At 36.6% G+C, this 17,340-nt stretch overlaps 1 protein-coding gene across 1 annotated transcript in view; it reads left to right on the top strand.

Annotated features, from left to right (window-relative positions):
• The window catches only part of kntc1 (kinetochore associated 1), a 130,753-nt gene that overhangs the window by 74,595 nt on the left and 38,818 nt on the right, over window positions 1–17,340 (top strand). Inside the window, 14 exon segments of the mRNA XM_058777423.1 lie at window positions 87–184; window positions 3,985–4,126; window positions 5,292–5,348; window positions 8,529–8,692; window positions 8,773–8,877; window positions 8,951–9,079; window positions 13,509–13,625; window positions 13,762–13,871; window positions 14,574–14,805; window positions 15,009–15,098; window positions 15,371–15,539; window positions 15,698–15,756; window positions 16,305–16,521; window positions 17,066–17,139. Coding sequence (XP_058633406.1) covers window positions 87–184; window positions 3,985–4,126; window positions 5,292–5,348; window positions 8,529–8,692; window positions 8,773–8,877; window positions 8,951–9,079; window positions 13,509–13,625; window positions 13,762–13,871; window positions 14,574–14,805; window positions 15,009–15,098; window positions 15,371–15,539; window positions 15,698–15,756; window positions 16,305–16,521; window positions 17,066–17,139 — 1,763 coding nt within the window.

Genomic DNA, 17,340 nt, shown 5'->3' with positions numbered 1-17,340 from the left:
TATTTTTTCCAATTAGCTTTATCATTTATGGATCACACATTTGTCCTTTTACATCATCTTCAGGGCATGTATTTTTCCTTTCACAGACCTTCTGCTGGACTGTTTGGAGCTATGTAAAAGCACCAGAAGTGCTGCAGATGTGTACAGACAATGTCAGATTGAAGATTTTGGATTTTTTGCTAAGGTTAGCTTGCTAAACATTGTGTATGTGAACACTCGCATGCCAGATCGACTCTCCAATGATATTCAAACAAGGCTAGAGCTGGGCAATATGGACAAAAAAACAAAACGCTTCTCTGTATCTTTAGGCTGAATAGCGATATACAATATTTATCTCAGTATTTTCTACAGTTTTCTGTTTGGATTAAAACAAGTGAATGTAACCACAGGTTGTGGTGTATATTAGCCTATGTGCAAAAAGAAAAAAGGGTTAAAATCACATTAAATTCTTACATAATATCATTATAATCTAATGCATTTTAAAACATAAATTGAAATTAAGTTGAAAATGCAGGCTAAATATTAAATTGTAAGAGGAACACATTCCCTCATCGGAGCACATTTGATTATTATTTGATTAAATGTATGTTTTGGTTATAATTATTGTAAACTGGATTTAGCTCAAAGGGGTATAATAATAAAAAAAATATATAGAGAGAGAGAATTTTGACAGAATCTATATTTATTACATTTTAATAAAAATAGTAATACTTCTACATAGTTATCTTTCCAGGAACTCGGGCTCACTTTACGTAATACAAAAATAAATACATAATCCAAGCATACAGGGATTAAAGCAAAAAAAATAAAAAATAAATCTTTTGACTGAGAATTTTTCCTCAGCCAGACCCCATTCCATAAACATACCCAGTTTAAGAGCAGTTTTTTTTTTCTTCTTGTAATTAGGAGCGCTTGTCCTCCCAATTAAAAAAAAAAAAATTAGGAGCACCTTCTAATCAATAATAAAAAATGTGCCTTCCTAATACGAAGTGACATTTGACTCAGTGATTCACAGGGGCATTTTCTTTTTACCTTTTGTTAATGCATTTTTCTAATTTTATTAAATGTATGCAGTGTTTCCTCTAGGATTTTTTCCAGCTGTGGTGGCTGGACTATTTCCCATAGACCACGCCCCCTCCCCACCCAAAAGTCACGTGCACTCAGAATTGAATTTATTTTACCTAAAAAAGACAAGTAAATAGTAAATAATAAAATAAGAACAAATAAATGAATGACCATTAATAGCACAAACAAAAACAATAACAAGATACAAATTAAATTAACAGTACTTAATTTTTTTTTCAGTTAGGTCTAACTACAATCTATGCAACTGTAAAATAACACTGGATAGTCTTCACTGTATAATGAAAGACAACAGCAGGTTTATTTAGGCTGCTGTCTCTTTAAGACCTCATGCACGGATCTAATGTACTGTTACACAGGGCTCTATGCTTACTTTTCTTTTTAGGAGCACTTGTCCTAATTTAAAAAATATAGGAGCACCTTCTGATCAATAATAAAAAATTCTGATAAAAAATTAGCCTTCCTAATACGAGGTGATATTTGACTCCTTAAAATGATTAACAGGGGCTTTTTACCTTTCTAACTTTTTTACCTTTATGGCATTTTTCTCATTTTATTAAAAATATGTCATCATCTGTCAAATTCAAAAATGTATGTTTATAAGCTTTTTAAAATTTCTATTTAAAACAATATAATAAGTAGAATAAGACAAATAAGTTACCAATCATATGAAATTAGTAGGCTATTCATAAAAAAATAATTTGTACTACAGAAGAACACAAGTGTAGGTACATTTTCAGACGTTTAATGAGGTCCAGAGGTGGCATGAGTGCAATTCAATTTGTAAATTCATGTGGAGATTAATGTTTTAAATATAAAATTTTGAATACAGAAATATAAAATGAATTAAATAACTGAAATTATACGCTAAAAATGAAACTGAAACTGCCAGCAGGTGGCGGCAAGTCACTGATTTTATCACTGAATCATTCATTCAATTGATTCGTTTGAACGGCTGATTAATTCAGGAATGGAGCAAGTGACTGTCTTTATGAATGGGTAATCATGAATCACTGACTCACTAGATTTGTTGAAAGATGCACTTTCATGAATGAAACACCGCTGTGTAGCGGCTCAGCTGTTACTTTATTTGGAACTATTTTCGTTGATGAAATAGAGCAAAATCAGGCAGTACTTGTATATTGAACTGTTGTATTAAATCAATATCACATTTGCAAACTCCCTTAATTATTAAAAGCTGTCACTCCTTATCGCGATCTGTGGGCGCACAGAAAATGAGAGCACACAAGTGAGTTCTCAAGACTAAAAAGCACGTGCAAGTGATACGTTCCGTCATCTGTCATCGCATTATAAGCGCGGAACCTGTGGGAATGAGTAGAATTGTTATCAATAACCCGACTGTCAATGATGCGAGGAGCTTCACTATGTTGTCAGTGAGAATCGATCTCTAAACTTTAAACTTTTATATTACTTTTGAAATGCAACTGAATGAATATTTAATAATTGTCCAAACATTTTTACAGTACTAAAATTACAATCCTTATGTCTTAAAGGGATAGTTCACCCAAAAGTGAAAATTCTGTCATTAATTACTCACCCTCGTGTCATTCCAAACTGGCAAGACATTTGTTCATCTTCAGAACACAAAATAAGATATTAACCACTGATGTCACATGGACCATTTTAACGTTGTTCTTACTACCTTTCTGGACCTTGATCGTAGTAACCTTGCTGTCTATGGAGGGTCAGAGAGCTCTTGGATTTCATCAAAAATGTCTTAATTTGTGTTCCGAAGATCTTACAAAGGTCTTACGGGTTTGGAACGACATGATGGTGAGTAATTAATGATATAATAATCATTTTTGGGTGAACTAACCCTTTAATTTCTTTACCTACAAGTGTTAAACTCAAGCTTTATTTTGGTGGAAAACTGCAGGGGGGCACTTAACTCTTTACTCTTTACTCTTTTAAACATGGAATTTTCCATTATTCATGAGACAACCCTTCCCTGCCAAACATGGAATTTTCCAGGTTACAGTGTTTTCACTGTTATACACTAGGGAGCGCTATTACACGTCTCCTGAATGAGTCTAGAACAGGGGTGCCCAAACTCGGTCCTGGAGGGCTGATAGACTGCAGAGTTTAGCTCCAACTTGCCTCAACACACATGCCGGGAAGTTTCTATGCCTAGTAAGAGCTTGATTAGCTGGTTCAGGTGTGTCCAATTGGGGTTGCAGCTAAACTCTGCAGGACACTGGTCCTCTAGGACCAAGTTTGGGCACCCCTGGTCTAGAAAGTGCCGATCAAAAACACAGACCAGGAAGACGCAGAAACGAGCAATCTCATATGTAAGCATATGCATATGAAAAATAATGCAATCAACAAGACTAACATTAGGCAGTTTTCATTTATATGCGGTTAGAGTGAAATGTCAATCCAGAAAATGGTAAAAGCCTGTGCAAGGAGTACTGATGGAAGCCATCTACTGCATCTTTACTTTGATAATATTACTGAATATGATCCAGATATAGTATTTGATAAAAATGTGATTTTGCTCAAAATGTTGCTTGTTTTATGAAACCTATCAACATTGAAGTGTTGATTTCATAAAAATACATGCTTGAAGCTAGAATAAAACAGATTTTTATTTTTGTTTGTTTGTTTGAAAGTAGAGGGTCTGATCTTTTATTATAATGTTCAGATATTCATACAACTAAATATTCTGGGGGGCATGAAATATTACTGAAAATCAGCAAAAACACTAGCGGTGGCTGGCAACTTTTTTCAAAAACGCTGGCGGGTAAAGAGTTAAGCTTGTGTTTAGTTGACAGTTTATAAATGCTTCTTATTGTAAATCTATTCAAAGAATATTTATCTGAACAACCCATCGATCAGTAATTTGACCCTCATGTTGTTTGTTAAACAATTATTTATTTTTAGGAATCTGTATTGAGTGGCGAAGAAGATGCATACATTGAATCACATTTTCATGATGTCTTTAATGAGGACTGCATTGTGCTGGATCCAGTCTCAGTGCTGCCACTCCAGTATAAAATCACCAGAAATTTGTTACCACTGTCAGGTAAGAGTATACTGTTACTGCTGGAATGTATGGAAACTAGTGCTTTGATCAGTTTCAATATGGACATTATTGCTGACAGCTTTACAGTGATAAACAGGGAAAATGGTAAATGCTACATTTTTCAGGAATAAATCATTTGAGTTACAATTTCCACTTCGATTTCAAGTCAAAATTTAAAGCATCTCTTTCTGATTGGAGACTGGCTTGGGCCAAAACAGACTTGGGCAGAATTCATCAACTGGACAGAATTTTGAGACCACAGATTAATCCTTATTAGGGCTACTAATGTAATTCAGTCCAGAACAGTGAGTGATTTTCTCCCTTTTTTCTTTTGTTGTTTGATTAACATTAATGTCACAGATAGCAGCAGCTAAATTAGGAGGCTCTTCCTTTAAGACTGAAAGCATCAATCCAATATTCTGATACACATCCAATATAACTTTTTATCTTCACTTAAAGGTGCTGTATGTAGGATTGACACCTAGCGGTTGAACTAGGTATTGCAGTCCAAATTCAAAATATTGGAGACTAACGACACCAACAGGAACGAGCATGCCGATGAATGAAATTAAATACGCTGTGTTTTCCGCCAACTGGCAACCCGGGGTGCCGAAATACAATTGAGTAAACTGGCAGTGGACGGGTTTCACAAACCATAACAAACACAGACATCCGGAATGCACATTTTCAAAGGAGAATAACTGACTATAGAATTGTTTTTCAGATAAACAAGTATGTTAACTTAGCATGTTTCTTAAATATCTGCAAACATATTATGGTATTTTTATGCTTTAGTAGAGTCAAAATCCTACATACAGCACCTTTAAGGCATAACCGAGTGTGTTTTTGTGAATGCAGACCAAAACAGGCAATTTGACGTTGTTTTGAGTCTATTTCTCCGTTCAAGTGTGGTGAGACACGAAAGAGAACTCAATTCAGTAGTTGTAACAGAGATGGTCTTATTACTTTCCAGTGGTTTTGGTCGTATGCTGTCTGAGAGGCAATTTGGGTGTGTTTGCACTACACCCAGTTGAGTTCTCTTTTGCATCGTACCCGTTGTAGAATAGGTCATTCCAGGATGACGCAAAAGTTTTTAATACTAGGGGAAGATCCTCCAACATGTTCTCTCTGCTTTGTAAACACACAACTTTGTCCTTTATTCCAGAATCGAAGCTTTATCCTTTTGACTGTTCCTGCCTGTCATACTGTGCTCTCAAAGAAGGTAAGAGTGTCTTCTTATTGCCTTGACTAGTATACAGTGAGACTGATTAATAATTAATGATTAACCCTAAGGTAAGATCCTTAAGGAAAATGTTGCTGTTTATCTGTCAGCAAAAGACTGTTGAAAGTATTTTTATTGACAAAAATGGGGATGCATAGGTGCAGGTAACTTGGAGAAAGAGTCCATATTGTTTATTTATAAATGCTTCTGACATCATAGCCAAAAAAAGCTGGCTGAAAATTAATGGGGTAGGGTGGGTAGACGATTATGCAAACAATATTTTTACGTATCACCCAGCCCTAATACAGTGCTTGGCATAGTTTGGCAATTCTGTGTTAAGCTGTTCACAGTGTGAGACTAAGGGTGAATCCCATTTCTCTGTCTTACCCCTTTCCCTTCCCCTACCCCTTCGTCTTACCCCTAGCCCTTGTCCCTCAAAACCGAGTGGTAAGTGCTATGGGAGAAAACATACCCCTATGAAATGAGACACCACTTGGTTATGGTTACGTCATCATACACCGTCGCTAGCTGGCTGCTACGTCACCAGAGCCGACAAGTGTTGATCACAAACTTTGGATCGTTTTACAAACTTGTTAAAACTGTAGACATGCATGGAGTCCATTCAAGGCTAGTCTGCGGGACTGTTGTGCAAATCAGCAATGTAATGTTAGCGTAGGAAACTAGCGATTTTTTTTTTTTTTTTTTAAACGTTTCAATTAAGAACATGGTTGCAAATATATATGTACAGGACTGTCTAGAGCACAAAACAAGACTGTCGTAATTTTTAAATAAATTATTTAAGCCAAAAATACTTGAATACTTGATGATCTGGCCGCCATTGTTGCTGGTTGCGCAGTGTGTTCTGGGTACCCCTTGGTTTCAAGTAAGCTCGCGAAAATGCTTGGTTTTAAGGGGTATCTACCACTTCCCCTTAGCCCTACCCCTCGATCAAAACGAGAATTGGGATAGCTCTTACTCACGTGAACGTGCAAAACTAAGGGGAAGGGGTAAGACAGAGAAATGGGATTCACCCTAATTCTTATACCAGCAGCTCTCATAAACTGCTGGTATTCTCTTCTGCCCCTGCTTGAGAGAGGTTTACAAGGCATCCGTGGATTCTCTCTTTCTTGCTGTCTGTCTTGGGTCTTTGTTGTTGTTGCTTCGTTCTTTAGTTTTGTTTTCTATTGTAAAACGGTGGCCCGGGCCAGTGTTGCCACCTTGTGGAACAACTGATTAATGCAAAGCCAAGTCAATGCGCATATGCGACCTGCGCATACAGAGTACAGGTGTGCAAAAAACAGATTGTGCACCTACTATTCTGGTGACGAAATTTCCATCGCACACACTGTTCGCTGACCCTTGCGTATGCATAACCAAAGTATACTTTGGGCTTTACTCAGACACACTGGGTCTCTCGCCCTTTTGTTCAGATTTACTCTCTCTTGTGAACAAACTGGGTCCACCTGGCTGTGTTTTCTCTTTCTTGTGCAGTTTAAATCATGATCCAAGTCTCTTATGCTAGGGGATAGCACCAACTCCAGCTCCTTTCCCATCAGAGAGGTCACATTCCAAATTACCAAAGTATCAGAAACCTGACTAATACTGTCTATTATATTATTGTTGAATGTTAGAATATAATGCAATACTGTTATGGTTCAGTCCTAAATTCTTCACTTTCATGTTTGAATTATTTTTAGGGTCAATTCAACATCAACAACTTTAAATGGTGATGACATTAACTTCTGCCCTGTAGCTTCTATTATCTGTTCATGTCTAGCAGCTTTAGGGGGCCAATGGGAAAGGAATGTGGTGCTATTGTTCAAGTTTAGGGTTTAAAAGTGTACTGTGAAATTTCAGTAGTCCACTTTAGACATACTGCTAACTAAGTAACTTTGAAACTCCACTTCAACTTCACACTATGGGCTGGGCAATATGAGCAAAAATTCATATCTCTGTATTTTTTGGCTGATTTGCAGTATACGGTATCTCGGTATTTTGTATTTAGATAGATTAAACAAATAAAGTGAATGTACAGGCATATATTATGTGCAAAAAAAGGGGGGTTAAATCACATTACATTCTAACATAGTAACATTGAAGTCTAAAAACAAAAATAATTTAAATTAAGTTAAATTTACTAAAATAAAAATGAAAAAAATAAAAAAGCACAGACTAATTGAGTAAAAAGGCTATTTTGATTAGCCTACCCCATTACACTTTACAGTTTGTGCTAACATGTAAATACACTTACTTGTAGGTTGAAAATTCTACATATGTCACATTTATTGTCCAACTACAAATATTTCAGCTAAATGTATATTTTAGTCAGAGTTATTGCACTCCTATTTCATTGTGCTACGTCTATTTGGCGCGCATGCACGTGGCAGCACTCGTTCTAAATGAAGTCTGTGAAGTTTCGCGGAGATTCGCGAAGCAAAAGCTCATGCACTTCTGACAGCAAAATGGAATTATTTCCATGGCTTTCTAACATTTACAGATGGAGAATATACCTGTGAAATGTAAGCTATGCATTATGGAAAACAGCACATCTCAAACACATTAAACAGCGCGAGCAGCATCTCTGTCAGCCTCACACGCAGCCTTTCTGTCAGAGCCGCTTTAAAACGAAACTATATACTATATCTTGCAAGTTTTTTAAAAACAAATTGTATTATGCACTTTCTCCGCAGCAGTTCAGTGTCCTTCCTAGCTATTTTTTCAGATGTGCTCATATCAAACTACTGTATAGCCTCAGTATTAACGGTATTGCTTCATACCGTATCGCTTATAAAGAATATCATACAAACTCGATATACCGCCCAGCCCTACTTCACACTAACTCTCATTAGAGTATTAGTGGACTGTTAGGTTTGGGTTAGTAGAATAAGTTGACATGTACTTCTAAAGTTAGTTATAGTCAGTAGAATGTCTGTCGGGGGCCATCAAAATAAAACATTAGCAGATATTAAGCAGACAGTACTAATACTCTAATGACTTTGCAAAGTTACTTTTAATAGAATGTCTAAAGTGGACTATCAAAACTGTTTGAAAATAATTTTGTATTTTATTGGATTGTGAAAGGCAGAATGTTTTTTTCTTTCACTGAATTAGTTTTTGACTGATTTCTGGGGGAAAATGTTTCTGAGGCCTTAGTCGTGAGAGATCTGTCTGCTTTCACAGGCACTGATTGGGTTGGGCCTTTGCTCAATCCCTTGGCCACTATGCTGCAAATGCTGCAGGAGTGCAGTCAGCTAGAACTGGCTCTACGACTTCTGATGGAATCTTACGGCAGCATATTAATGCACTTTGTTTCTAACAACATGGATATTTCTCTAAGCAGGCGGGTGAGAATCCTGTAAAATAGTTACGTTAAATATAATGCAAATAAGTGCTTTTGTTGATGGTGTGTGTATCTCATTTCCAGTTTCAGTCTAACCACCGCATGGCCAGAGATAAACAGACTCTTGACGGGATAGAGAAAACTGTTCTCTCGTCTGTCACTGTGGTTGTGGTCTCCTTGTTACAGAAGGTGTGCGTTTATCTTGATTTCTTTCCAAGGAGTGATTTATATCAGTGACTTCATTCATGGAGTTGTATTACAGGTGCTCAACTGGAGAGTGGTCGACTCTGATTTGGCCATCGGGCTTTGTACCATTTTGCCCAAGGCAGCGGTTGTGGATATTCTGTGGAAGATGATCACCAGTGCCTGGCAAAATTATGAAAAGATTAAGGTCAGGCTAAAGTTTGATTTGTCATACAAGTTGTGCTTGCTTGGTGAAAATTTTAATCCTAAGTATAAAATCTAAATTAATCCTGTTTGCCTTGCTTTCTTATCTTTCTTACTCTAATCTTACTCCATTTTTTAGGGCCTTCATTAAATGTCTGTAACATTAATAAAAACATGAAATTCCTCAATGATCGTGCAAAACAACACCTTTTTACCTTGTCAAAAACAGCTCTGGTCACTGTGACCCTCTTCTATGGGGTGTGTCAACACAAGACGTGTGAATATATCCATATATTATTAGTGATGTTATATTAGTTATATCCACGGGCTGGGCGGGTCGGGTAAAAAAAAAAAAAAAACATTGATTAATTGCGGGTGGATGATATAAATCATTAATGATGTAAATATTAACTACATTCTCTAAAATTTGAACGTGTCTAAAATACATTTTTTCATCAGGCAGACATGCATTAATTTGTAGACTCTCAAAAAAAAAAATTTAAAAAAATAAATGGAGGCGAAACAGATTGGAGAGAAAATTAAAAAGAGAATTAAAAACAAAAGGAAGGAAAGAAAAGTACTGTTTGGGAGCATTTTATTTGTTACTTTGTATGTCTATTTATAAAGTTGCAGTATAATATACCGAATTATGTTTTGAACAGATAGGGCTAATAAATTAGCCCGTATCCAGTCATTGCATTGGGCTGAACATATTTCATTTGTGTGTCTGTGTGTGTGTTGCAGTTGCAATGACAGAATCAGTGACTTTCCAGTGCTATTAAGAAATTATAGGTTAAACTGGCCAAAGAAGAACTTTTGCTTTATAAATAAATGTTCATTTAAAAGCAGTCTACAATCTGCATATTATGTTACCATTAGAGATGTGAAGACCAGATCTAATGTCACTGAATCTGCTGTTAAAAATGAACCATCCATTGATACAGTACTGCTTAAATTAGTGGTCTCAAACTCAATTCCTGGAGGGCCACAGCTCTTCAGAGTTTAGCTCCAACCAGCTCTAAGACTAGGTTCACACTGCAGGCTAAAGTGGCCCAAATCCGACTTTTTGCGCAAATGTGACCCATATCTGATTTTCTTATGACAGTCTGAACAGCACAAATCCGATTTTTTTCAAATCAGGCCCAGGCCACTTTCATATGTGGTCCTAAATCAAATACATATCCATATTTTGCAATGCAACTTCTGTCTGAACGGCCATGTCGCATTTCATGCGAATTTTACGTCATTGAAATGCGACAGGCGTCACAATTCTGCGCTGGAGGAAATCGTGCTCTCTTTCTTCTTAATATTCTTCTTCTTATCACTTCGTTATTTAGGCTCCAATTGCACATTAACTTAAAAATTGCTAAACACGCTCTAACACGAGCAGCATCCATTTTTATTTCCGCAAACACAGTGCACTGCGTCTGACGTCACGTCGTCTTCTGCGCATGCGGGTCACTTCAGGGCCGTATACGGTTCACACATGAGACTGATGGCAGTCGCATTTAAATCACAATGTAAACAACAATGCAAAAAATCGGATTTCAGCAAAAAATCCGATCTGAGCATTAAGACCTGCAGTGTGAACTAAGCCTTAATCACACCTGCTTGGAAGTTTCTAGTAATCCTGAAGAGCTTGATTAGCTGGATCAGGTGTGTTTGATTAGGGTTGGAGCTAAACTGTGCAGAGCTGTGGCCCTCTAGGAATTGAGTTTGAGACCAATGGCTTAAAAGGGGTAGTTCACCCAAAAATGAAAATTCTGTCATTAATTGCACACCCTCATGTTGTTCCAAACCTGTAAGACCTTTGTTCATCTTCGGAACACAAATTAAGATATTTATGCATTGAGAGCTCTCTGACCCTCCCATAGATAACAATGTAATTACTACGATCAAGGTCCAGAAACGTAGCAAGGATATCGGTAAAATAATCCATGTGGCATCACGGGTTCAATCGTAATTTTACAAAGCTACGAGAATACTTTTTGTATGCAAAGAAAACAGAAATAACGACTTGTCTCCTCCGTATCACCCTAGTGCCATTTTGGGGAGTATCCACTGAACGTAAACAGCGTATGCTGTTCTGTGTCAGGTGCGCCACGTGTATACATTGTTTTTGTTCAAATCGAAGCGTAAACAACGTAGAAAACGTATGCGCGTGGCGCAACTGACACAGAACAGCATACGCTAATAATGACAATAACACCATTTGTAATGTTGTAAAGCATGGTTAACAACAATTGTAATGTCATAATCGGGTGCGGGTTGGGTGCCAATACCTACATCTGAGAAAATTATATGTTCGGTTGGGTGGTGGGTGGATGATTAAAGCAGTGTATTCGGGTGACGTTTGAGCTGATCTGCGCATCTCTACCATATATGGCTTGGAGAAGGTGGTCCTATTCAAATAGCTAGGATGATATCATTTCAGACACAGACAGCCCATAATGAACTTTCTGCGTGTTTTCTTTTCAGCTTTTCTGAAACATGCCAGAAACCTAACTAAATGACAAAAAAGAAGCTAGAAAAGAGAAAGTTTCAGCCGATGTGCCCTCTAAACTTTACTTTTTAGCGGGCATCACCTAGACCTGCATTAAAATTGACTTTTGAACATTGTTTTAGGCTACTGTTATATATAATGCAGTCTAAAAATCATTGGTGCCCTTGGTTAAAAATAAGCAAAATGTCTTGCTGTTTATCCTCTTAGGTCGGCCATATATGTTTTTTGTGTATACCTATGTGTTCTTGAACTTCTTAAGCATTGTAGGAAAATACAAATTTAGAAAAAGAGTTTGTGCAAAGTATTGAATCAAGGGGTGACAATAATTGGGGCACATACAGTTTGGGCCAGTATACATTAAAATGTATACATTTCAATTCCTTTGTTTACCAGTCTATCTGATTAATAGACAGTAGGGGAGTAACGGTACAGGCATTCATACCAAACCATTTCGGTACGGGTCTTTCGGTTCGGTACGCATGTGTACCGGAAGAAAAATTTTTTTTTTTTTTTTTCAGGAAATTCAAATAATAAATGGTGTTTTGACAGTCTTTGATGTGGCATGACAGATCGCTGTATAAACACCTTAGAGAGCCGCTTCTGGGACAGTTCAGAAACGTGCTGGTATAAACCCTACACAAGCATTGTCTCAAGCGGCCGTGATCAGTTCCGGTTCCCATGTCTGAACCGTGATGCGCCACAGACAGCGGAGCGCGAGTGAACACGATCATTACTTCCTCTGTACTACTAGTTTTAACGCGAATAAACATGACAGAACATCTCATGCCTCATGTAATTGCTCAATCAGTGTTTCAACCGCGGAAAGACATCAAAACAGCGTGGAAATAAAATGTCACGTAGCATTTCATTTACCTCAGCAAGTCATCAGTGTCCACAGCTCGTTAGTTCACTAGAGAAATGAAGTCTAGAGAGGAGCATTTCGCGAAATATTACACCATATACTTTACTAAACCTGTTAGTCTTAATTATTTAATGTACAGTATGTTTAAATTAATCTGTTATGAAATATGCTATGACAGCCCGTGTAATTTGAAAATATTTTAACAAATAGCCTAGAAATTTTATTATTTATAAGTTAATTTAAAAACTGCATTATGTGCAATTTACATGTTTGCAAACTTTTTTTTTTTTTTTTTAGAAAGTTGAGTGCTGATCGTCTATTTAAAAAAAAAAAAAAATAGTAATTCAATTTAAGGTTGGGTTAAGTTGTTAGGCCTAATTGTAACCTTGTAATGTAAAAGGGCTCCCTGTAGTTTTAAGCATAAGCTGAGGTAGATTTTTATTAAGAAAATTTTAACTATAACTGAATGTATTAAAGAAAGAGCAACTTATTTAGTAAACCACTATTTAAAAAAAAAAAAAACAGTTACATTTTTTTTCCCCCTGCTGTATTGAAATCATACAGGACCGTGACGTTAAAACTGAGGTATGTACCGAACCGTCATATTTGTGTACCGTTATACCCCTATTAGACAGACTTCTGTCCATGGACAGAACTGTTAACGACGACAGCGAACAAGAGGGAGAATGTGAGTACTGTTTGCGCAGGCGCTGACATTCAGTGACTCGTATCGGGGGCAAAAATAAAAAAAATAATCTGATCGGGACATCCCAAGTACTGCAGAAATATGTACTGATCAACAATAATGTAAGGCAATAATGACAATGATAACAAATACATGTAAGGTGTTCTTAAGGGTAACTTTAACTTCCCGATCAAAAAACCTTAGTGAGTGCTTTAGGAGAAGAGTAATCCTCCACTGTCCAGTCAACCAGTCATTCAATGTTGTTTTGTTTTTTTGTTTTTTTACCACTCAATTAATATGGCAACAACATTTGCATGGCCAAGCACCGCTAACATTTTTCTTGTTTTAATAATAATAATAATAAATATATTTGTCTTCTGTAGGTTGTTGCTATGGTGGGGGCCCATCTAAGTTTTTTGTATAAGGATGAAGAGGAGAGGGGGAAGTTTCTGTCTGTTATCACTGATGCAGAGTGGGGCATTCAACTTAGCAAACTCGGGGTCAGTGCTGAACTTATGCATGAATTTATGAACTTATTTAGCCTATGTGAGATAAAACCAAGTTATTTAATCTATTTTAAAACCATGCAATATGTCCAGAATTTTGTGCCCTTTTGTGACATTTGTTTCCATTTAGGTTTCCATCCAGTCGGTGTTTAGGCAGTGCACAGAGACAAAGAGAAACTTGATTCCTACACTTGTGAAAAACAAAAACATTACTCCTGACATCATACTGCATTACTGCAGGCAAGTCAGCTATTCACTATTTTACTTATTTATATTGATAACACATTTGGCAAGGTGGCTGTTTTTACATTTACATTTAATCATTTAGGAGGGTTTTTACAAAGGAGGTTTTTTTTTCTGTAATGTCCCTATATAAGTAGATGTAAATGATTATGAATAATTAGAGCATTTTTAAACACAATATTTAATATTTTCAATGCAGAGTACAAATGCAATGTAAAATACATTTGTTCATTTTGATGTGTGCAGTGATAAATTGCAGGTAGCATGGCTCTGTGAGATCCTTTGACACTTAACTCAAACTGTGGTAAAGCTGACTGGATCTTGAAGTTTACCGCACCCACTTTTTTTTTTTTTTATGTGGTGGAAACTGATCTGTGATGAAAGTTCATGACACTTTTTATTTTTATTATTTTTATTTTATTTATTTATTTATTTATTTTTATTTTTTTACCATTTTTAAACAATGTAGTGCACCCCAAAATTATTTGGACACTAAAACCATACTTTAAATGTAACAGTTTTAAACATAACTACCACTAAGATGTTTATAGATTAACAGGATACATGATATTAACACACATGTCTGTGTTATCCTCCACATTCTGTGAATTACCACAGTGTATTTTGTCAGTAACGCTGAATGTATTATGCTGAGTGTAATACTCAAGGTTTTTTTTTTTTTTTTTTTGGACTCTGCAGCACATTTGGATTGGACAGTGGTTCTGCAATCAATTTGTACATAACCACTCTACTACTTCAGGAGGATAGGTTGTATGAAATAGAGATTGAAGAAGGCGATGCTAAAGGTATCTTGCAGGGTGAAGAGTTACTGTTAGGAAAAGATGACATGCTCGAAAGTGCCCTACAAATTGTTCCTCGGCTTGGCTCTACCAAAGACCTTGTGATCAGTCTCAACACAGCCTTGACCAAGGTCTTGTATTGCATACTTCATCTCTGATTCTCTTTAAGCCTTGTCCTAATCTAAGATTTTATGGAATGTTTTATGGGATATAGGACACTGACACGATTGCATTTATGACACCAAGTATTTGACTACTCAAATGTCATTTATCATGTATAGTAGATTATTCTAATGCCATACCCTTTGTTCTAAAATGAATGTAATCTGTACAGCTAAATCCATACAACTATGAGTGGATAGAGAGAGTGCTCAGAACTATTCAGATGGCTGATGAGACCACAACCCTTCTACCCCTTGGTCAGGTCAGTTACATACCAAGATGCAATTCATGTTACCAAACAGGATGAAAAAAAACAGATGGTTAAACAAGCCACACAAACACAGAAATCGATAGACTTTTTCTACATATAGCTTGAATGACTGAGACCTGTAGTGAGCACTTTTGACTTTGGCTGGTGAGCAGCCGCCAAACAATTCCCTAGTGCTCATTGAAGCTTTATGTATTTAAAGTTTTGGAATTTTGTTTGTTTTGTTTGTTTGTTTAATTGTAACATCTTCATAATTTATTATTTAGATGGTGGGATTACTCCAGCATTTAAAGTCACATAGAAGAATCTCCCCCCCCACTGACCTGGAGAGCTCATACCTTTTGGAGAATGGTCTTGAACCCACTGCTCTAGCTAACACCCGCCTGCCCTTTCATCTGTTCTTCCAGACCAACCACGCTTTCTGGAAAATTGTCTGTGTGTATCAGGGTGTCAGGTTTTGTAGCTTTGTTTATTTCACCATACCCTTCCTGATTTGTCTTTTTGTGATTTTATTGTATCCTAAATGTCTCACATATTTTCTTTTTTATTGTGACGTTTTCTTTCTCTTTGTTTTTCTTAATGTGTGCCCACAGCTCCAGAACTTAGTGAGGACACTTTACCCACGCTACTCCTCATCTGTAAATTAATGAAGGTATCATACTTAAAGGAGAAGAGATCATTGTCTTTTTTTTATTATTCCTGCTTGTTAGTTTCTGTTTTTGTAGTTAAAGTGACAGCACACAACAGAACACCGTTTGCATCTGTAGTACTAATAAAATGAGCTTTAATAATAATAATAATTTGTTACATTTATATAGCGCTTTTCTGGGTTACATTTATATAGCACTTTGAATGTGTGTCTTTTACAGAAATTTTCTAGAATTTCTCTGTGAAAGTCATTCTGTAACACACAATGGTCAGTCTGTAAAGGCAAAGTGGCAATACAATGTCACGTCTAATGTATTTACCAAGAAGCAATGAGCATTTGTTTATTTCTTGTTAAACTCTACCCCAGTATCAGACTTCTTTACGCTGTTATTAGGATTTTAGGTGGTGGGTTTTAAAAGCATTTGCCAGATAAATTCACAAGACCAGTGTTATCTAAATATAACAAAAACTCATGCTAGGAACTAAACAAAAATGACACTTTTTACAGGCAAGATATTTACAGTCTATTTTTCTGTTTTGATTTTTACCCAGGTTAATCCTGATAAGCTGTATGTTTTAGCTGTGAACCATGTGTTCAAGAAGAGTCTTTTGCCTTTGCTAACGGATCAGTCAAAGAAAATCCAGAATCTTACTCCAAGTAAAGAATTGTCCAGTGTGACTCAGAGTATCTTTAACCATGCACTGTGCATTCAGAATCTGGAACTTGCTGCAGCCACAGTCCATAAAATTGCCCAGGACCTTCCTGCAGGTAAGTCAAGTAGCATGACAGCAATCTTTCATTAGTCAAACATTATATATTTTATAAATCTTTTGAAGGAATGCAATAACTTTGGGTGAGGAACAGACCAAAGTATGAGTTGTTGTTATTCCCTGAACGTGCTCTTCATTGCATTGTTACCTGATGATGCTGTAGTGGACTTGAGTGAAGGCATCATTGTAACAAAGTTTGTAGTTCGGGGAAGGAGGCGGCGGGAACTGGCAGACGTTTAACACAGATTTAATAATAAAATAAACAACAATGAAAGTAAAGTTGCAGTTCCTCACGGACGACTGGCGCATCAACATAAACAAAACAACATAAATAGTCCAGGCCTGGTCCTCTCTCGTCCTTCACTGTCGTCACTCCTCCTTTTATCCTTCCGGAGCTCCTTCGTGGGACTCGAACTGTGTGTGGCGCAGGTGTCGCTCATTATCATTTACTCCACTGGCCTTGGTCCGTTCTCATGGCTCTCGGCCCCTCCCCACTCATCACAGTCATATTTAAAAAAAAATGCATATTTGTTTGATTTCAGGTGCACAAAAGACAGATTTCTTAAAGTTCAGTTTGGAGCTTGTACACAAGTTACTGCAGTCTGATTCTCTGGAGGTATGTTGGCTTTTCAGAAAAATTTTAATATTATGTTGGGTAACACTTTATTTTAAGGTCTCTTAACTAGTTGCTAATTAGCATGTATATTAATAAAATATTAGCCATTTATTAGTAGTAATTAAGCACATATTAATGCCTTATTCTACATGACCTTATTCTACATCCCTAATCTTACCAAAGACCTAAACTTAACAACTA

This window comes from Onychostoma macrolepis, chromosome 05 (genome assembly GCF_012432095.1).
Source record: "Onychostoma macrolepis isolate SWU-2019 chromosome 05, ASM1243209v1, whole genome shotgun sequence".
In the NCBI taxonomy this organism is placed as follows: domain Eukaryota; kingdom Metazoa; phylum Chordata; class Actinopteri; order Cypriniformes; family Cyprinidae; genus Onychostoma; species Onychostoma macrolepis.
This window is presented reverse-complemented; position numbering and strand designations above follow the sequence as displayed.